Below are 22259 nucleotides of genomic sequence, written 5' to 3' on the forward strand. Positions count from 1 at the left end.
GAGACCTAAACAGGTTACTGAAAGAACACACAGATTTGGGGCTTTCCCACCAGTTTTATTGAGCTCGAACTCGCATACAGCCCCGTACAAGGTCAAGGTGTGCAGCATCATGCTTTGACTTATGTACATTGTGAGATGATCACCATAATAAGTGTAGTTAACACCCATCCTCTTATGTAGACACAAAACGAAAGGAAAAGAAAAACCACCAGGCGGGGGAGATGCCTGGATCCCGAAGGTGGTTCTCCCAGGGCGGAGGCCTATCCACTGTGCTGCAGGGTGGTTCTCCCAGGGCGAGGCCACACTGGTGTTGTGTGGTTTCCCCAAACCACAACTTGACCTCAGCCACACAATTTCTGTGAGAGGGGTTGGGGCGGGGGATAGAAAAGGAATGTTTTCCTTGTGATAAGAACTCTTAGAGGGGCGCCTGGGTGGCTCAGTTGGTTAAGCGTCTGACTTTGGCTTAGGTCATGATCTCGTGGTTTGTGGGTTTGAGCCCCGCGTCAGGCTCTGTGCTGACAGCTCGGAGCCTGGAGCCTGTTTCGGAATCTGTGTCTCCCTCTCTCTCTTCCCCTCTTCCACTCATGCTCTGTCTCGGTCTCTCCCTTTCAAAGATAAATAAACATTAAAAGAAATTAAAAAAAAAACAAAGAAGTCTTAGAAACTTACTCTCCCAACAGCTTTCACGCATGTCCCAGAGCAGCATGCATTATGCCCCCAGGACTCCTGATCTTATCACCAGACATCTATACCTTCTGGCCACTTTCCTCCCCTTACCCTCCCTTCACCCCCCACCTCTAGTGGCCCAGGTCTGATTTCTTTTCCTAGGACTTTAGTTTTTTCGTTTCAAAATTCCACATCTCAAAATCTTACACATCTTACTGTGTGAGCTCCTGTAGTCTTGTCCTTTGCCCGACTGACTTCACTTAGCATGACGCCCTCACGTTGCATCCCTGTAGTTGCAAATGGCAGGATTTCCTTGGTTGTTTGGTGGCTGAATGATATTCCCTTGTGTGTGTATGGATACGTTGATCTGTAGATGGATATTCAGGTGGTTTCTTTGTCTTGACTACTGTAAACAATACCAGTGGGAGCTCGGGGATGCACAGATCTTCTGAATTTGTGTTTTTGATTCCTTCGGGCAAATACCCAGAGGTGGAATTGCTGGACCGTAGGGTAGTTTTATTTTTAATATCTTGAGGAACCCGCACACGGCTCCTCACGGTGGCTGCACCTGTCTGCAGTCCCACCAGTGGGACACGAGGGTCCCTTACTCTGTCCCTGCTTGTGTTTGTCACGTCTTGTCTGTTGTCGATGGCCGTGCTACCAGGTGCGAGGTGGTAACTCCTTGTGGTTTGCTTTCTCTAATGACCAGTGATATTGAGCCCCTTTTCACGTACCCGCTGGCGGTATGTAGATCTTTGGATAAATGCCTGTTTAGGTCCTCTATTTTCAGTTGGATTAATTGCGTTTTTTTCCTGTGAAGTTGTGTGAATTCCCTGCATATTTTGGCTGTTAGCTCCTTATCCGAGGTGTAGTCTAGCAAATATTTTTTCCTAATCCATAGGTTTGGTCTTTTTGTTCATTGTTTCTTTACTGTGCAAATTTGGGATCTTTATGGTCCCCAATATTGGTGGTTTTATCAGGGCTTTTTTTGAGTTGTTTTGGAGGTTGCTTAAACCGGCAGGTCGTTTTTGTTTCGCTGTCCTACCTCAACTTCCCTGCCCACGGAAGCCACCAAGGTTGCTTATTTGGACTTTGGTTATAGAAGAACAAGTCCGTTTTACCACTGATTGGGCATTTTCCCAGTCTGTGACCTGATTGTGTTGGATTAGGAAATTCTGAGATCTTGAGAGGCTCTTCTAACAAATACTGGGTCTTCTCCCTGATGTACTTGTCTGATCACATAAAAATTCTCTTGATACAGATGTGTTTCTACTTTAACTCGTGCATCTGAAACGATTTGTGTAATAGAGTCAGGGTTTAGCCTAATACTTACTAGCAAAACAAATTCTCAGATCCTCAGATTTCTTCTCTGCTAGATTTGTTATGGTGGCATGGTTCTACTTCCCCATAGTGCCTCCCACTTCCATAGAGCTTCCCAAATCTACGCAATTGCACACGTGTTCTCTTGGCTCCTGAAGACGTTCGTGCACGTGTGTCGAAGGTCCTGAGCCTCCACTGGGCATGCGGTACGGTGGGGGTTGGACGTGCACGTCCCTCGGTCGTTGTGGTGGCACCTCTGTAGAAGTTTTCAAGGAGATAGGGGCCTCCTAGGCTTCCTAGGGGGAGCCTTCCTAGGTATGGGCACTTCAGCTGGCCTCAGGCTTTTGATGGCTTGGAGACATGAAGGAGTGATCAGTGGCTGAAGTTTTCCTTCCGGTGTAAAGTTTTTGTTTTAATGTTTATTTATTTTGAAGCAGAGAGAGACCGTGTGAGCAGGGGAGGGGCGGAGAGAGAAGGCACAGAATCAGAAGCAGACTCCAGGCTCTGAGCTGTCAGCACAGAGCCTGTAGTGGGGCTCGAACCCATGAACTGTGAGATCATAACCTGAGCCGAAGTCGGACGCTTAACCGACTGAGCCACTCAGGTGCCCCTAAAGTGTTTTTTCATAGTTTAAGAACTTTAGAATCTGCCTTTCTTTTGGTGTTGTAGTCCTGTCTCCACTTGGGACTTGAACTTTTTGGACTGGGGCATTCTGGTCAGGCCTTGGACGCTTAACTGACTGAGCCACCCAGACACCCACTGACACTATGTTAAAGAAGCCATTGTTTTTATGTAAGTACATGATATGTGAGTTACACTTTAACAAAATGAATTCCACCAGTAACCAAATAAAGTTGCTGCTTTTGGGAACCTCTTTGAGTTATTAATCATTTTAGTTAACAAAAGAGAATTTTAAAGAGAATTTCATTGAAACTCGCAATCTAGTAGTGTCTTCGTTAATGTTTTAGATTCCTAGAGCTTGGATTTGTTCTCAGTAAATTGGTAGGCATCCAGAGATTGGAGCCATGCCCTCTTCAGACACAAGAACTCTTAATGACGACACACTCTTGGGAACTGTCCCTTGAGCAGTGTGTCTTCCTACTAACAGGCTGCCAGAGGTTGAAGCAGTTCCTACTTGCTCTTGGTACTTTGTTAACAAAACAGAATAACCGTTTTGTTAGTTTCCTTTTAATGACCATGACCGTGACTTTTTAGGACATCCTACCTATATGCAAAAAAAATCCCTTCAATAAGGTGTTAATGTATTTTATAGTATAACTGAATTCCAGAGTCATTTAATTTGTAAAGTTCAAAGAAGAAAACTATTTTCTTTTTTTTTTTTTTTTTAATTTTTTTTTTTAACGTTTATTTATTTTTGAGACAGGGAGAGACAGCATGAACGGGGAAGGGTCAGAGAGAGAGGGAGACACAGAATCTGAAACAGGCTCCAGGCTCTGAGCTGTCAGCACAGAGGCCGACGCGGGGCTCGAACTCACGGACCGTGAGATCATGACCTGAGCTGAAGTCGGACGCTTAACCGACTGAGCCACCCAGGCGCCCCAGGAAAACTATTTTCAGTGACAGGATCATACTTCACTTGCAAGTTGAATGCTAGGTGTTCTGTTTGTGTTTTTTTAGAGAGCACGAGTGCACACCAGTGTGAGCGGGGGAGAGGGGTAGAGGAAGAGAGAGAATCCCAAGCAGGTTCCGTGCTATCAGTGCACAGCCTGATGCAGGGCTTGATCTCACGAAGTGTGAGGTCATGACCTGAGCCAAGATCCAGAGTCAGATGCCTAATGGGCTGGGCCACCCATGTGCCCCAACCCCTGCTGTTTTTTGTTTTGTTTTTTTTGTTTGTTTGTTTGGTTTTTTTTTTTGTTTGAATGCTAGTTTATAGTGTGAACAGATATTCTGATTCTGCTGAACTGGGGAATTTACAGAGTGATTTTTCTCTTTTTAATGAACATGTTAAGCCCGGAGAAGACAGAAGAGACACATTTAATCTGTATTTATAATTCATTGTCGATAGATTGCCGAGTAGTCTCTGTGAGCCAGCCCTATGTAATAAGATAAGCTTGGTTTGAACAGGTGTCTAGCATTCGATTTCTTTAAAAAAATCAAAATAAAAAAATAGCAGCATGGCATGATGACACAAACGTAATGGATAGAGGGAGGATGTGGACTACTTGGCCATAAATAAGAATCCTATTCTCCCTTTGTCACATTCAAAATACACAGGTCTGGCAAACCACCCTATTATCGTCTGTAATAGTGCTTCATGTAAAATTTATTAATTCATTTATGATTAATACCAATAACTAGTTGAGCTAAGTGGTTGTATCACTGCATTCAAGATAAATTTTTTCTAAGTGTCCACCTACTGATGAGTGGATAAAGAAGACGTGATACACACACACACACACACACACACACACACACACACACACACACACACAATGGAATATTACTCAGCTGTCAAAAAGGATGAAATCCTGCCGTTTGCAACAACATGGATGGAGCTAGAGGATATTTTGCTAAGTGAAATAAGTCAGGGAAAGAGACATCATATGATCTCACTCATATGTGATTAACAGGATTTCAGAGTTATCCAAGTAACAGCTTCTGATGTGACATCTATTAAATAACAAAACATCAAAATAAAATACTTTTTATATAACTTGTAACGGATTGCAATTAAGGCTAAGTAAGATTGTGCTTACTGCTTATTTCCGTAGAAACCATCTTGCACTGTTCGTCCTGTTCATCCCGAGAGTGCAGCATAGAGTAGTACAAGTTAATGTTCAGGTTTTGGGGTCCCTCGCCAAGTTAGGGTGCTAATTCAGGCAACTGAAGACATCCTGCAGTGTCGTCAAAGTGTTCATGGCACACGGGGATTAAAGACAGATGTGCAGGATTCTTCAGCTGACTCTAGTATCCGGGGCTGGGGGACCAGCAGTCTTTTAGAAGTTCCCCGTATGTCTGTTCGGTGGGGCTATCTGCCTGCTCTCTTAGAAGGGTTTATTGTGGGTTTTCAGCTGGTTAATGTGTGTGGGGCTGCTGTACTCGTCCTGTGCTCATATTTTGGGTGGCTGAAAGCATGTGAATAGCTGAAAACTTGAACATAGCTGTAGATACCAAGTGAATGTGGCTCTCACAGGAGACACGTGAGCCAGCAGAGGGAATAGGTCCTTATTTGGAAGCCACTGGTGTCTGAAGAAACACAGAAGGCTGATTATAGCTTTGTTGGATGCCTAAACCTGTCTCCCTTCTCGGTCTTTGGTTGAGGCCGCAGGCCTCTGAGTCACCTCGCTGCAAATGAAGTCAGAGTTGGTGCACAACCATTTGTTTGCTGATCTGCACGGGGCTTTTCCCAGCTCCAGACGGACAGTTCTCGAATGAAACGGTAACACTGCCAGGGTCTCTAACGTGTGGTGAGAAAGTTGACTTCTTTTTTGACCTCTGGCATATATGTGGTAGTTTCATTTAAAACAGGATTTGCTCAGGAATATCAATATAAGCAAAACAGGGGAGTAGGACAGTCATCTGTTAAAGAGATTGGATCTTCTGGGTAAATAACCGCATTACTATTCTATGTAAGGATCTCAGATTATGAAAGAATATGTATGGGGCTAGATCACTTATTGTCCAATCTCACTGTGTTTAAAAATACCGAGGAGCCCTTAAGTCTTGCACTAATTCTCATGTAAGTGGTTTCAGGACTGTACTTTGAACAATATTTGTGTGTGTTCTGGACCTTTAAATTTCTTAGCTTTTTTTTTTTTTTTTTTAAATTGTGGCATTCTTCTCCCTTTTTTTTCTTTTCTCTCTCTCCCTTTTTTACAGTGATTCTTAAGAAAGGACCTAGGTAGCCCTTATAATTTAGAGAGACTTGACTTCTGGTCTTCGCTCTTGTACCACATCTGTGAGTCTCCGCGTGTACGGTGACAATCTTCACTGTCTGCGGAATAAAATGGGGACACAGAAATACTCCTTGAACTTTTGGGAAGATGTTTTCAGTCCCTGTGGCGTTGTGAACAGAATACAGAGAAAAGCTGCCTGGGATGAGGGTTCAGAGAGGTGTGCTTGTTTCAGGAAGCGAATGCTCAAGCTCTGGCCAGATTCTCCCCCCTTCCTTGAGGAACAACCATTTGGAAAGGGACACGCTTAAGTTACTCTCACACGGCCATGTGCTGAGGCTGCATAAGTTGATTTCATACTTGGGAGCAAATGTTAATTTTGTTTAACCTAAAGGTATAGGGTCTGATTACAGTTTATACAGTGTGATCAGTGGTCTGGTTTATTTTATGTGTTTCTGCCCACACTTGCTCATATTTTAACCCATTTTTAATGCCTTAGTGACAGCCCAGTTATTTAAGTTTCAATTGAAGATTCTGATTTCTGGTAATGTAAAACCTGTGTTATCGTAAGGGCAAATTCTCATCCTTATCAAGAAATTATAATATGTGTATATCTCTGAACTTTTGAGGGTTCTAAAAATAGTCCATGGTAGGTACGCACAGTTATAAAAAGCGTATGGTTGTGGCTTAGGAATCGTAGCTCAGAGAAGGATTAGATTGAAGAATGTATCATTGTTCCTGAGTCAATTAAGCGTGTAGGTTTAGCTTGGGAACGGCCTCCAGCATGTGACTCTATAAATAACACTTGCACAACAAACAGGGCTTGATAAGTGAGCAATAAATCTGGGCCGACTGCCCACTTCTCCAAATTTTAGAGCCAGTCCTGCTGTCGTAATACTTTGAGGGCTTGAAAGCAGCAGTACAACTTTTAAAATTAAAACGTTCCTTGTATCCATTTTGTGTTATTCCTGGGTTTCTGGTTATAATCTTATTTTGTTGTTCAACTTTTCTTAGTAACAAGAATCCTTTAGTTTGGTTGCTTGGCTTCTCATATATATGTACAAACGGGCTTACTTTCTTTAGGAATGGCAGTGATTTGGTTGCCTAGATGTTTCTAACATAAAAGCAGAGCATAGTTCTGTCATTTCATTTTTGTTCACCTTTATTGGGAAAAATCAACAATTTTGTTTTAATAAGACTGGTTGTTTTTTCTTTGTCTTCAACCTTTTTTTTTTTTTTTTTTTTAACTTTTATTTATTAAAGTCTCTCTACCCCAGGGTAGGGCTCGAACTCAAAACCCCGAGATCGAGAGTTGTATACCCTAGTGACTGAGCCAGGTGCCCCAGAAAATTAGGAATTTCTAACAGTGCCCATGGCATAGTTGCATTACAAGCCCATGCAGCAAAGATGATGTGACAAAGGTGCATTTTATCAAGGGTCACTACATGCCTGCCAAATTTTTTGGTTTTCCCCTACACAATGAAGAAGGTCTGAAAGGTGTTTGAGGAGTTTAAACACTTGTCAGATGTATTTTTAGATAGTTTCTGTTCATATAGTTTATTATGTTGTTAAATTCTTAAAATTGATTTGTGCCATCAATCAAACACCACAGAATCTTGGCTGAGTTGGAAAGAACCAGTCAGCCAGGTACAGTTTAATGAGACTGGCTTTTGTGAAAGGTAGGTTTTACTGGTTTAGAAGAAAAACATTTCAAATTAGTAATCAAAATCTCCCAAAAAACAAGAGTCCAGGGACGGATGGCTTTCCAGGGGAATTCTACCAAACATTTAAGGAAGAGTTAATAGCTCTTAAGGAAGAGTTAATAGCTCTTAAGGAAGAGCTATTCTCTTGAAGCTGTTCCAGAAAATAGAAATGGAAGGAAAGCTTCCAAACTCTTTCTGTGAAGCCAGCATTATCTCAATTCCAAAACCACACAAAGACTCCACTAAAAAGAAGTATAGACCAATTTCCCTGATGAACATGGATGCAAAAATCTCAACAAGATACTAGCCAACCGGATCCAACAATACATTAAAAAAATTACTCACCACGACCAAGTGGGATTTATGCCTGGGATGCAGGGCTGGTTGAATATCCGTAAAACAATCAATGTGATTCATCACATCAATAAAAGAAAGGACCAGAACCACATGATCCTCTCAATAGATGCAGAGAAAGCATTTGACAAAATACAGCATCATTTCTTGATAAAAACCCTCAAGAAAGTAGGGATAGAAAGATCATACCTCAAGACCATAAAAGCCATATATGAAAGACCCAACGCTAATATCATCCTCAATGGGGGAAAGCTCTCAGTTTTTTTAAGTCCGGAACAAGACAGGGATGTCCACTCTAGCCACCGTTATTCAACATAGTATTGGAAGTTACTTAGCCTTAGTGATCAGACAACACAAAGAAATAAAAGGCATCCAGATCCTCTAGGAGGAGGTCAACCTTTCACTCTTCGCAGATGACATGATACTCTATATGGAAAACCCAAAAGATTCCACCAAAAAACTGCTAGAACTGATCTATGAATTCAGCAAAGTGGCAGGATATAAAATCAATGCACAGAAAATGATTGCATTCCTATACACCAACAATGAAGCAACAGAAAGAGAAATCAAGGAATTGATCCCATTACAATTACACCAAAAACCATAAAATACCTAGAAATAAATCTAGCCAAAGAGGTGAAAAAATCTATACACTGAAAACTGTAGAAAGCTTATGAAAGAAATTGAAGAAGACACAAAAAAATGGAAAAATATTCCATGCTCCTGAATAGGAAGAACAAATATTGTTAACATGTCAATACGACCCAAAGCAGTCTACATATTCAATGCAATCTCTATCAAAATAACACCAACATTGTTCACAGAGCTAGAACAAACGATCCTTAAGTTTGTATGGAACCAGAAAAGACCCTGAATAGCCAAAGCAGTGTTGAAAAAGAACACCAAAGCAGGAGGCATCACAATCCCGGACTTCAAGCTGTATTACAAGCTGTAATCATCAAGACAGTGTGGTACTGGCACAAGAACAGATACTCAGATCAATGGAACAGAATAGAGAACCCAGAAATGGACCCACAAATGTATGGCCAACTAATCTTTGACAAAGCAGGAAAGAATATCCAATGGAATAAAGACAGTCTCTTCAGCAAGTGGTGCTGGGAAAACTGGACAGCGACATGCAGAAGAATGAACCTGGACCACTTTCTTACACCACACACAAAAATAAACTCAAAGTGGATGAAAGACCTCAATGTAAGACAGGAAGCCATCAAAATTCTGGAGGAGAAAGCAGGCAAAAATCTCTTTGACCTTGGCCGCAGCAACTTCTTACTCAACACGTCTCCAGAGAGAAGGGAAACAAAAGCAAAAATGAACTATTGGGACCTCATCAAAATAAAAAGCTTCTGCACAGCCAAGGAAACAATCAGCAAACCTAAAAGGCAACCACCGGAATGGGAGAAGATATTTGCAAATGACATATCAGATAAAGGGTTAGTATCCAAGATCTGTAAAGAACTTGTCAAACTCAACACCCAAAAACCAAATAATCCAGTGAACAAATGGGCAAAAGATACGAATAGACACTTCTCCAAAGGAGACATCCAGATGGGCAACTGAGGCATGAAAAAATGCTCAACAGCACTCATCGTCAGGGAAATACAAATCAAAACCACAATGAGGTAACACCTGACACCTGTCAGAATGACTAACATTAACAACTCAGGAAACAGCAGATGTTGGCAAGGATGCAGAGAAAGAGGAACTCTTTTGCATTGTTGGTGGGAATGGAAGCTGGTGCAGCCACTCTGGAAAACTGTCTGGAGGTTTCTCAAAAAATTAAAAACAGAACTACCCTACGACCCAGCAAGTGCACTACTAGGTATTTATCCAAGGGATACAGGTGTGCTGTTTCAAAGGGGCACAGGCATCCCCATGTTTATAGCAGCACTATCGACAATAGCCAAAGTATGGAATGAGCCCAAATGTCCATCGATGGATGAATGGATAAAGAAGGTGTAGTATGTATGTATGTATATATATATATATATATATATATATATATATATATATACACAATGGAGTATGACTTGGCAATCAAAAAGAATGAAATCTTGCCATTTGCAACTACGTGGATGGAACCAGAAGGTGTTACACTAAGCAAAATTAGAGAAAGACAAATGTCATATGATTTCACTCATATGAGGACTTTAAGACACAGGACAGATGAACATAGGGAGGGGGTGCAAAAATAATATAAAAACAGGGAGGGGGACAAAGCAGAAGATACTCTTATTCTCTTCATTCTCTTCATTTGTCTTCATTCTCAAAATCTTGCTGACTCATTGCTCACAGTGGCCACGCCCTCTGGGACAGTTGACCCCATTTAGGGTTTAGGTCACAGTATTACTTGGGGACCAAACAATAAGCCAATGGAATAAGCTTTCTGTTTCTCACATGCTTATTGAGCGCCGTGTTCACATCTGAAATAGAAATGGAGTGTGAGGCGGTTTACCCTGCAGAGAAGTTCATGATCTCATAGGAGAGATCAGTTATAACCTGGTGGTGTAGAGACACTTGTTCTCTTGTTTGTAGCTGGTGGTCCTTCTCGCTGCCAATCCGCGTCAGCCTCTTGTAGCAGAAGATATTCTGGAGAGGGTGTATTATTTTAAAATAAAATTCATAGGTGATAGATTCATATGGAATTAACTATATACATAATTAAAAAAATCAGCATCTATATAATACGGAGGAGAAATAAAGTAACTTAGGGTAAAATAATATATGTGTTAACATATAAATGCTTGGGCATGAGTGTGTCAGGAGTCTCGTGCTTGTGTCTCTACCTATGGGCACCATGAACATGACAGTTCTGAATAAGGACCAAGTGTGATGAGTTAGTAACTACAAGTACCAAGGGGGCATTACTCTCAATAATGTGATCATCCAAAAAGGATATACCATTAACAGTGTTCCAAACAAAAGTAGCTGTGGTTGATTGCCTTCCAGACAATTTCGGCATATAATTAAAATTGTGCAAAATGTGCTCTTGAAGTATAAAGTGGAGCTTTCTAGTAGGTGCGGATTTACCTCATGGATGTCTCGTCAGACGCTACAGTTGTTGGAGACGGCGGGCGTTGCGGGAAACCTGGCGTCCGGCACCCCCTCCCCAAATCAAACGTTTGCAGGAATGCGATAGCCGAGGATGCCACCCACCACCACCCCCGCTGCCCCCAGTAAAATGCTGGTGCGGAGTCAGACGGGAGGTAGAAAGACTGCAGTGGTTCTGGCTTTGGTCCCCGTCACGGGCAGGCACGATGGGACAGTGGGACGCAGAGCAGAGTGGCCAGCCAGCCAGCGGGAGGCGGGCGGGACTCACGGAGTTCGCCGTGCCCTTTTGCACGAACGGGGAAAAACTTCGAGTTTTCCCTGCAGGTTGTTGAATTTTGCTTTCCTGAAGTCTGGCATCTGAACCGTGTAGTTCTTCACGGACACGGAAGAGTTAACCCTGCAGGCGTGAGCCCCTCAGCAGAGGTGATGGTGATGGTTGTTATGCCCAGAATTCGTGATCCCCAAATACCACCAGGGAGCCGAGTCCGATGTAAAAGCAAAAGAGCCTTTATTCGAGCTAGCCCGAGCTCAATCCCCTACCTGCACCGACGCAGCGGTGAGATACCAGGGAGAGAGAGCGAGTTTCAAAAGGACAAAGGTTTTATTGGGGCCTAGGGGCAGTTGGTGAGGTAAGGCTGTGGCCTCAGCCGATTGGCTGGGGAAGGGTCCGAGTCCTGTTAGGCAGGTGAGGGGGGGGTTACTCCAGGGGAGGAGGTGTGGTCAAGGTGAAGGGCACAGAACAAGATGGAGTCGGCCGGCGTAGGCCCGCCCTTTCAATGGTGATGGGGTCGGGGTCTCACCCTTGACTGTGCAGGCTGCTCTCCAGGCGGCTTGGGAAGCTTCGGATTTACTGCAGCAGCAGCTCTGTCCCCCGCTCCTCACCCCCCCCCACCCCCGTAGCTGGCCTGAGGCCACCCTTTGGGGGGGGGGGGGCGGCTTCTGACCGGGACCCCTGCATCAGCATCTGTGTCTTCTGCTGAAGTGGCTGCATGGAGCCTCACTGGCTTACTTTTCCAGTACTTTTATTCGTGAGCAGCATCAAGTTCATCCCAAGCGTTGGGAATAGATGTAAGGAACTCCTCCGTGTTTCTGTTACTGTAAAACCCGTTTCCCGTGATGTTGGCTCAGTTATCCCTTACAGGATTAGGTGTTCAGTGTTTGATAACAGCATACGAGCACGAATTGGAAGAGCATTTTAGAATTTGTTGGGGTGGGCTTTGCTACTTAAGAAATGTTGCCTCTCCCCCTTTTGTCTTGGAATTTAGATTAACAGAGTTGAGCCTCTTACAGCCTATGTGAAAAAATGATTGTACGAAGAGATTTTCAACAATGAACATTCTGAGACGTTTGGTTACAGGACTGAGATTTCTCCTTTATCCCCAAATTCCGTTGTTGCTCTTGTCCCAGGAGTCAGTCTGTCTACACCTGGGTCGTTACAGTTCTCGTTCCTTCCTATTCGTAGCTGGGGGTGTGTGCAAATTGAACTAATGGTCCAGAAACATTTTGGTCATTTCTGTTTCCTTCCCTGAAAGTTGTCCTGTCTCCCTGCTGTGTCTCTTTGTCGCCATCAGGTGAAAACCAGACTTTTTCCCAGGTGCTTAAACGTTCTTGACTTGGCCCATCCATTATGAAGTTTTTCCTATTTTATTATTATTATTATTTTTAGAAAAGCATCTTTTGTTTTTCTTTTTAATTTATTTTAAACAGAGAGAGTGTGAGTAGGGGAGGGACAGAGAGAGAAAGAGAACTCAAGCACTATTAGTGCAGAGCCTGACCTGGGGTCCAAAGTCCCGACTCGGTGACCTGATCTGAAATCAAGAGTCAGATGGACGCTTGACCAACTGAGCCGCCCCGGTTCCCCGAGTTTTTCCTATTTTAAATAGTGGGCTAGCACAGGAACAAAGCCAAGAAAGATATTTGATGCCTTTGTGTTGGAGAGGCCACATTACTACTGCTTTTATATAACTGAATTTAATCCTTGCAGCCCTAGGAAGTAAGTAAATAAATCATTCCCGTTTTAGTGAAGATGAAACATTTTGATAAAATGACATGCCTTTGGGGCACCTGGTGGGCTCAGTCACTTAAGCTTCTGACTTCGGCCCAGGTCATGATCTTGCAGTTCATGAGTTCAAGCCCCACTTTGGGCTCTTCACTGAGAGCACGGAGCCTGCTTGGGATTTTCTCTCTCTCTCTCTCTCTCTCTCTCTCTCTCTCTCTCTCAAAATAAGTGAATAAACTTAAAAAAAAAAAAAAGTGACCTGCCTGTACAACCCAGATTATCATTGTCAGACCTGGCATTTCAATCCATGTCTGTTTTAACTTTTCTTGCTGTTCCACAGAGAGGTTTCTAGAAGGAGGGATTTGGGTCTCTGAAAGGGTAGATGGAAGTTAGGTGTTTTATAGTCCAGTTGGGGAAAAGATGGCCTGAAGTAGTCTGGAGAAATGTAGCAGATGTTTCATTTTTTTTTTTTTTTTAATGTTTTATTTTTTCTTGAGAGAGAGCATGAGCGAGGGAGGGGCAGAGAGAGAGGGGGACACAGAATCGGAAGCAGGCTCCAGGCTCTGAGCTGTCAGCACAGAGCCTGACTTGGTGCTCGAACTCTCGAGTGGTGAGGTCATGACCTGAGCCGAAGTCGGACACTCAACCGACTGAGCCACCCAGGCCCTGCCCCCAGATGTTTCAAAAGAGTAAGAGATTCCTGTTAGGCTAGATGGCTGCTGATTATATGGTGCTGACAGCACCTGGTTTGCATGAGGGGTTTTTAAAGAAATATGTGTCGTCTAAGCCATTGTGTGTGGCGCACGGCTCATCATGGAACGCATTTGTGTTGTTGAGGTAAACACTAGGAAGAGTTACTTTTGGTAGATTCTGAGGACGATTTAACCGGAGTCTTTGACGCCAGTGTTTTTACTGGCGCTCAGACACTGCCATGTAACAAGAAGACCGTGCCTGGAGACGGAAGCACCGTGTGTGTTAGCACGTATCTCAGGTTATACCAGTGCCAGAAAGCTTGTTTTGAAGTAAGAAACACAGCAGGGGAAACAAAACCAGCATAAATTTTTAGAGTACAAACCACCAATTTAAAGGAATAGAAACACATAGTACCCCAAAACCAATTTATGTCTTTACCAATTAACTGATCGTTAACATTCTTTAATGATGATCGTACATTCTGTGTAATAAAGGTCACCTTCTCTTCTGATGGCAGAACTCATTTGCTAGTCCTAAAAATTCAGAGAGAGAGCCAGCAGGGTAGGAGCAGAGAGAGGGAGGGAATCTTCAATGGGCTCTGCGCTGTCAACACAGAGCTGGACGCGAGGCTCAAACTCACGAACCATGAGATTGTGATCTGAGCCAATACCGAGAGTTGGTCACTTAACTGAACCAAAGGCGGGCCGTGAAAAGAAAGCATTTAAAAGGATTCCGAGAGGCACCTGGGTGGCTCAGTCGGTTAAACGTCCGACTTTGGCTCAGGTCATGATCTCAGGGTGGGTTCGAGCCCCACACCAGCTGTGTGCTGAGAGCCTGGAGCCTGCTTCAGATTCTGTGTCTCCCTCTCTCTCTGCCCCCCCCCCCTTACACTCAGTCTCTCTCAAAAATTAAAATTAAATATTAAAAAACAAAAGGATTCTGAGTCTCTCTCTCTCCCTCTTTTTAAGTTTTATTTATTTTGAGGCAGAGTGCTAGTGGGGGAGGGACAGAAGGAGAGAGAGAGACTCCCAGGCAGTCTCTGCACTGGCAGGTCGGAGCCCGCTGTGGGGCTCAATCCCATGACTGGGACATTGTAACCTGAGCCAAAACCAAGAGTTGGATGCTCAGTCACCTGAGCCACCCAGGCGCCCGAGTCTCTCTTTTAATTACGTTCCTTGAAGAAATTCTCTTGTGCTAGAGTGGCAGTTTAGCATTTTAGAAAACCCTTTTCTACTTAGAGACCAGTAAGATGAGGTGGAAAGAGCACTGAGCCAGAAGGTAGAAGACGTTTTAATCCTGGCTCTGCTGCTTGCCAGCAGTGTGACTGAGGGCCAGCTCTGCTGTCCTCTTTGTTAAGGAAGGACTGTTCTTGAGCTGTGGACGAGGGCAGATGTGGGGGGTTCCGTTCTCAGCTAGGGAAGTCCTGATCGGGCCCGCTGCCTGCTTCTCAGCACCGGGTTCTCCCGTGCAGTCCCTGTCTGTGCAGTCCCTGTCTCTGCTGTCTCTTCTGTCTCTGCGGTCCCTGTCACTGTGGTCACTGTCTCCATGGAAGAGCTACAGCATCCTGGGAGAAGTCAGCAGAGGTTGGCAACTTTCCTCTGCACAGTAAATCCTAGGGCTTCTGTGGGGAGCCAGCATGGTATCTGACGTGTGGGAAAGTGTCGATGGGTCTCGTCTCGTGTCGTCTTGTCTCGTCTCTTCTCTCCTCTTCTCTTCTTTCAGATTTTACTCATTTTAAGTAATCTCTATGCCCAGCGTGGGGCTCAAACTCACAACCCCGAGATTTTGCTCCTCTGACTGAGGCAGCTGGGCACTCCTGTGGGACATTTGACATTCAGAACCTATATGGAGGGTTTCCCCTCCCCTCTTCCCGTAGTATCCAAGGGGTCTGGGAGAGGTCATGTTTGTGTGTCACTGATCCCATCCTCCGAAATCCTGGCAACTGCTCTCATCTACCACAGTCCTGTCGTATGTGAGCGGGAGAGATTCAGAAGAATGTGATCCTGGGTTTCTGTGCTGGGTGTCGTTACAGATATTTCTGTCTACTCACGCTTAATTCTGCGAGGACTGGAGGACGGAGGTGGTGATGGCGAGGTTGTCTTAAGGCATCTAAACAGCACCCCAGATGCTCTCACGTCATAAGAGGAAGCGTCGATAGTACAGAGACTGGAGATTTCATACCAGTGTTGAGTACATCCCAGCTCATCTGCCCTTGGACAAGTCTCTTAATCTTAATAAACTGTAGGTTGTTGTCTTTATTGTTTTGTTGTTGTTATTGTTAGTGTTTTTAACAACCTTTCTGAGAGAGTCCAAACACAATGGCACGCTGTCATCCTCCTTGCTGAACAGCGGTCCTGGGGGAATGAGGGCTTGGGCCCTCCCGTCATAGCTTCCTGTTCTTATGGTTTCCCCAGTAATTTGGAGGTGTGGCAATGATAGTGTTATTCTTTTTAAGGTCAGAGTCCCTGCATCTTCAAGGCCCAGGTTTGAGCTTCTTAAGGTGTACTCCGGACGGGAGAGTGTAAATACAAAGCTCCTTACAGATTTTTTTTTTTAAGTTTATTTTATTTTGAGATTGAGTGAATGAGTGCAAGCAGGAGCGGGGCAGAGAGGGAGAGAGAGAGACAATCCCAAGCCCCGACGTGGGGCTCGATCTCACGAGCCTCAAGATCATGAACTGAGCAGATACCAAGAGTCAGATGCTTAACCAACTGAGCCACCCAGGCGCCCTGAGCTCCATAAATATTTGTAAATACCATAGCTGCGATGAACTTGTGGGACTATGCAGAACGTCCGTTTTCTAGTGGTTTATTTACTTCAGTATTTCTGCCCCTTTTTTGGTTGTGTATACATTTTGCTAAGTCATCTGGTACGTGAGACCAGACTGTGCCGTGTAAAGTAAGACCGACAAGCCACTGTGTATGCGGGAGAGACCGTTGTCAGGCGTGGACCTCCGTCGAGTACAGCCGCTTACATTTCTTCAGTCCCAAAGTTGGCAAGTTCATTGTCTGCCGGCTTTTGCTGCTCCAGGGTGAGATCATCGGGTTTATCTTGGTCCTAAATCCAGTTGCTTTTCTGTTCCAAAATAATAGCGAAGGTTTATTTACATATTTTTAAGGTGCTATAAGATTTCACACTTCCTGTTTCCTGTAATAAGTTCAGCATCCAGACTTTTTAGAAACATGATGAACTGAACCTTTGTTTCTATGCGGTGTATAACCACGCATATTTTAAAACTGGGAAAATACTGTTCTAGGAGTTTCCCTTGATTTGGTTTTCTTGGTGTATATATTTTGGTTGTTATTTATAATTTGACGGTTTTTAGAATCGGTGTGGTTTGAGCGACAGTTCTTTTCAAACCCTTTTCATAGTAGCATTTACGTGGACTCTTCGTCAGCCATGTTCTTCAGTAGCGCACGCTGGTTTAATGTGCATTCCCCCGGGAACGTGCCGAGCTGCGCTAGGTCCCCGCGCTCTCCCGGGTGCACCTCCTCCAAGCAGCTCACATCCTAGTGGTGAGAACAGTTGCGTTTTTTAACATTCTGGCGTCTTTCATTGAATCTTCAGTACCCATGTCTTTTTGTTCTACCCTCTTAGCATTTATACAATACTTTTCTTATTTGGTATGTATGACCCAGGACTTCACATTTTTGAGTGTTGTCCTTCTCATCTACCTATTCGGTACATAAATTGTTTTCAGAATTCCTGGGTACCACGTGCAGTCCTCTTGTGCACTGGACGTGCGACCTCGTGCCAGTCCCCGAGTCTTCGTTTGCGTAGTGGGACTACCGGTAATACGGCCTCATCCGCCGTCTTGCTGTTGCGTAATCGGGAGAACGGAAATCCTCACACCAGAACCCCTGCTCCCACCAGCCAGGATTCCTTGCTTCGCCCCGTCCCCCGGCTGATGCAGCGGAAGCCGGGCCCACAGTCCGTTCCTTCCCACCGTGTGCAGCGACCCCTTGGCACATCTTCAGCTCGTCTCTTTCTGTCCGCGTTTAAGTGTGTCTGTTTTCCTCTTAAACACCAAACCTCTTCCGCATCGGGTCGCAGCTCCGCCTGCCTCCCTGGGCACAGCTCGCTCGGCCGCCTCACCCCCGTTTACCGTGCCCTCTTCCTGCTGCCCCCGCCCCTCTTGCCAGCGTGGCCCGTGCCCTCCTTGCTGCTCGTTCTGCTGGATCTCTCATCCCGAGTGGTTTCTTTCCTGGAGGAGGTGGGTGGGTGACCTTGAGAGAAAGTTTGATGTTCTTGGGGCAAAAAAGAAAAAAAGCTTTCTTTTCATTAATTCACTGACAAATACCTGTCACGCTTCTAACCACCGAAGATAATTGCAGTTGATAAAACGGATAAAAGTCCCTATTTCCCTGGAGCTTTTTGTTCGTTGGAGGGGACAGGCAAACAAAATAAGTAACATATGTCAGATTATCAGGAAAAAAATAGAGCAAAGAAGCAGACCGGGTTTTGACAGGACACATTTTAGGTGGCGTGGACAGGGAGGGCCTCAGAGAACACGGCTCCGGCCCAGGGACCGGCGGAGGTGAGGGGGGATGCCGCGCGCGTGTCCGGGGGGACGGGAGGCTTGCAAACTGTTTGCTTGGAGTTTTCAAGAATACCTCTGTGTGGTATGAAATGTTTTGGTAAAGATTCTTGTTCTTATGATAAAAAGGAAGGCTGGATATTTTGGGGTATACTGTTTCAAGTTGACTTATTAGGATAAAACAGTATTTTTCATGATTTAATCTTACAGACTAAGCGAAAGCAAATTCTAAGGTAAATTTTATTTTATATTTTCTTTGGCATCTAAATGATTACACGCTTTTATGGTCGGGCAATTTAGATAATGACATCTTTATTTCTTAAGGAGATTTAGATGGTCTTTTTTTTTTTTTTTTTTAATTTATTTATTTTGAGAGAGAGTGGAGGATGGGCAGAGAGAGAGGGAGAGAGTGAATAGCAAGCAGGCTCTGCACTGTCAGCACAGAGCCCGACGGGGCGGGGAAGGGAGGGGCTCAATCCCATGAACCATGAGATCATGACCTGAGCAGAAACCGAGAGTCAGATGCTTAACTGACTGAGCCACCCAGGCGCCCCGAAGATGTAGATACTTTTTAAGCAAATGGGACATTAGCTGAGGTAACATAGTACAGCTTGATAGGGCTCTGAATTAACTGGCTGGGGTTTAAGAGCTTTTTCAGGAAGAGAAATTTTAGCATTTGTGTGCTTACATAACGTTTCAGCAAAATAATTGATCTTTTGACAGCAGTAAAAGTATACATTCTCTGTATTATATTCAAAACCATAATTTATTTCAAGGAGAAAGATGCATTGAGAGCATATTTACACATTGGTGCCCACATTCCAGAATGTTCATGTGGTGGTTATGGTTGGCCATCAGAACAGGGTCTTCTCAGCTCTCACGTAGAGGCCAATTTAGTTATAAGTCGGTTAAGACGGTTTGTGTCATTGATTAGTTTTGAGAGAAACCCAACTGCTGAGTATTCAGAAACTTGGAGCAGTCCACATCCTGAGCCTGCTTCCAGTGCACCCCACTCTTCTCCTTGGTCCTCGCAAGCGGAGGGCCTTTAGGAAGCCTGGAGACCAGGAGTATGCAGTGACACATACTTTGAAATTTAACGGCCCGTAGTAATCACTTGGCCATTTCCTTTCCTGCTTGCTTAACATTAAACAGGCGGTGAGAAACATTTCTCTCCATTTTGTTCTTGTGGATGTTAAGCTTGTTTCCGGTATGACTACATGCATTACCTTGTGTGAGATCTGTAAGTGTGAGGAGCACCGCACATCTAGACATTTTACACTTTAATTTGTTGCGTGGCTCCTAGGGAGGCTTGAAGAGGAGGAGGAGTAAGCTTTTACTGGGTTTGCTAAGGACTTGGTCTTCTGGAATGGGGTGCTTCCCTGGCAGGACAGAGAGCAGGCTGGGCCTCTGTATTGTCTGCACCTGAGCAAGCGTAGTGCTGCTGCCGAACAGCCTACGACTGCTGGGGAAAGGAGTGCTGCGTGGGAGGTTGCGGTTTGAGGAACCGTGTGCTCCACCAGATAGACAAACACTCCCTCTGCTGATGGTTGGCCTGCAGCGGCCTCCACTTGACAGGTGCCACTGTCACTCTGAACTGTGCAGACTCCGTGTGCTTCATCCCCTCCTCCCATTGCCAGTAGGTAATACCTAAGGTTCATTCTAGCCAGAGCGTAATGATCCTTTTTTCCTGTCTTGTCAGGAAGATTTTGTTTTTGTTTTTTTTAATGTTTATTCATTTGTAAGAGGGGGGGGGGGAGGGAGACATAGCTTGAACAGGGGAGAGGCAGAGAGAGAGAGAGGGAGACACAGGATCCGAAGCAGGCTCCGGGCTCTGAGCTGTTAGCACAGAGCCTGACGTAGGACTCGAACTCACGAGCCGTGAGGTCGTGACCTGAGCCGAAGTCGGATGCTTCACCGACTGAACCACCCCCGGGCGCCCCGGCAAGATCACGTTATTGAGGAGATCTGTTCTAGCTCCATTTCAGAAAAGTTAACGACCGCGTATCATTTCCTTACCGTTGACGCGGCAGCTCATCTTGAGATGATTGAAGAAGAGACGACTTGGATATGAAATTTAAACAGCTGCACAAAAAATGATTGAGGGGGGTACCTTTTAAAAATAGCCTTTTTTTTTGGCCACCTCCCATTCAAAAACAATGTTTGTAAATGACTGTTTGATGGTAGGAAAACCTAGCATTAGCGAAGCAGAGTTCTGTAATTTTGCCATCCAGAAATAAACACTAAAACTTGTTGATGTCTGTCCTTCTCATGTTTTCAGCACATTTAAAGTTAGCCTCACACTGTGCATACTGTTTTACAACCTCCTTTAAAAAGCAGTACTACAAACATTTTCGTTATTAAATGTTCTTCTAAAATATTTTCAATACCTGTAGTAGTCTACTGTACGATATAACATTTAGTTAGCCAGTCCCTTTCATTAGATGTTAGCTGGCTTTCAAATTTTTGCTTTTATAAATTTTACAGAGAGCACTTTGCATGCATGTTTGGATACTTCTCTGGGTACTCTTTAAACATAATTTCTTAGGTAGTTTTATGTTCATAGTGATTCTAGTTACTGTTTCACTGAAACGGACTTTGCTGGAAGAAGAAAACTTGAACCATCCTACGTCGGATACCGTGCTAGACACGTTGGAGTCTTCTAGTTCGCAGAATCTTCGACCCTTTGCACCCTAAGTTTTACAGATTAAAAATATCCACGTGCATATGTAATAAGATATTTTGCAGTAAGTTAACAGTATGCAGAAAACGTTTAAATGTTTTCTTTAGCAACTAACAAAGGCCTTTGATGGTCACGAGACACTGAAAACTTAATAGATCTAGGTTTTACTTCTGTTTTGGCTTTGGAATATATATTTGTAATATATAAGTTTTATTTAATATATATTTTAATATATATTTAATATTTATTTAAATATTTAATATATATTTTAATTTAATATTTAATTTAAATATTTAATATATATTTTAATATATAATATATATTTCAATATACATTAAAAACCTGACGGTCTAAAAAAGTATATGTTAACTGGCATTCTTAGTTCCCAGAGGAAAAAGTGGGTGGTTCTCTTGTGAATTTGGGGTTCTGGTCACGTGACTGCGTCATAGGTGATTAATTTACAAATCGCCTTTTATGTGTAAATTAGAAGCAGCCAGTAATAGTCTCCTAGGTGAAAATGGTGTTCCCTTCCCTTAAATTCCAGGCATGGTTTTTCACATCTTGTTCCTGTAGGATCTGGGTGGTGAAAGTGCAGTGGGCACAGGCCGAGGAAGGTTCTCACAGAGGACGGGCGGGCAGGTGACCGTGTGAGAGGCCTTCCGTGGGTGCACATAGATCTCCTCTGCTTTGGGAGGTGGGGTTGTTGCTTTGAGGACCTGGTGTTCGTTGTCTAACGCGGTGGTTTGTTTCGTCCCAGTCACATCGATCAGACAACAACATGGCAGGACCCCAGGAAGGCCATGCTCTCCCAGATGAGCGTCACGGCACCCACCAGCCCACCGGTGCAGCAGAACATGATGAACTCGGCCTCAGGTGAGTGAGACCCTGTCGTTAGAGCACATGGAGGGAAGGCTTGCGCACCACAAGGACCTTCCATGGAAAATAGTCATTATCCTTGTAAGAAAACTGGAGCATGGGCGACTGTTAATTTCTACCCGTCTTTTGTTTTTGTTTTTTTAACCCGTTCATTTATTTTTGAGAAGGGGGATAGGGGTAGAGAGAGAGGGAGACACAGAATCCGCAGCAGGCTTCAGTCTCTGAGCTGTCAGCACAGCACCCAACGCGGGGCTCGAAATCACGGACCGCAAGATCATGACCTGAGCTGAAGTCGGACGCTCAACCGACTGAGCCACCCAGGCGCCCCGTTTCTACCTGGTTTTTTTGTGGGAGACTTCGTCCTTTATTTCAAAATCGCATGCTTTACCCAAGCCTTGTTCAGTTACTAATGTATAGAAGGGCTGCAACCAGAAGGCACCGTTCTTACAGTTTCAGTTCTGAAGTCAGTGTCTCCCGATTCTTAGTTTGGTTAATTTTGACACAC

The 22259-nt window shown here is 44.2% G+C and overlaps 1 protein-coding gene across 4 annotated transcripts in view; it reads left to right on the forward strand.

Annotated features, from left to right (window-relative positions):
• YAP1 (Yes1 associated transcriptional regulator) overlaps positions 1 to 22259 on the forward strand; it is a 111618-nt gene that overhangs the window by 33640 nt on the left and 55719 nt on the right. For all 4 annotated transcript variants that reach the window (XM_042904530.1, XM_042904532.1, XM_042904531.1 and 1 more), the window contains exon 3: positions 21636 to 21751. In XM_042904530.1, coding sequence (XP_042760464.1) covers positions 21636 to 21751 — 116 coding nt within the window. The remainder of the gene's footprint in view (positions 1 to 21635; positions 21752 to 22259) is intronic.

The sequence above is a fragment of the Panthera leo genome, chromosome D1 (genome assembly GCF_018350215.1).
Source record: "Panthera leo isolate Ple1 chromosome D1, P.leo_Ple1_pat1.1, whole genome shotgun sequence".
NCBI classification, from domain to species: domain Eukaryota; kingdom Metazoa; phylum Chordata; class Mammalia; order Carnivora; family Felidae; genus Panthera; species Panthera leo.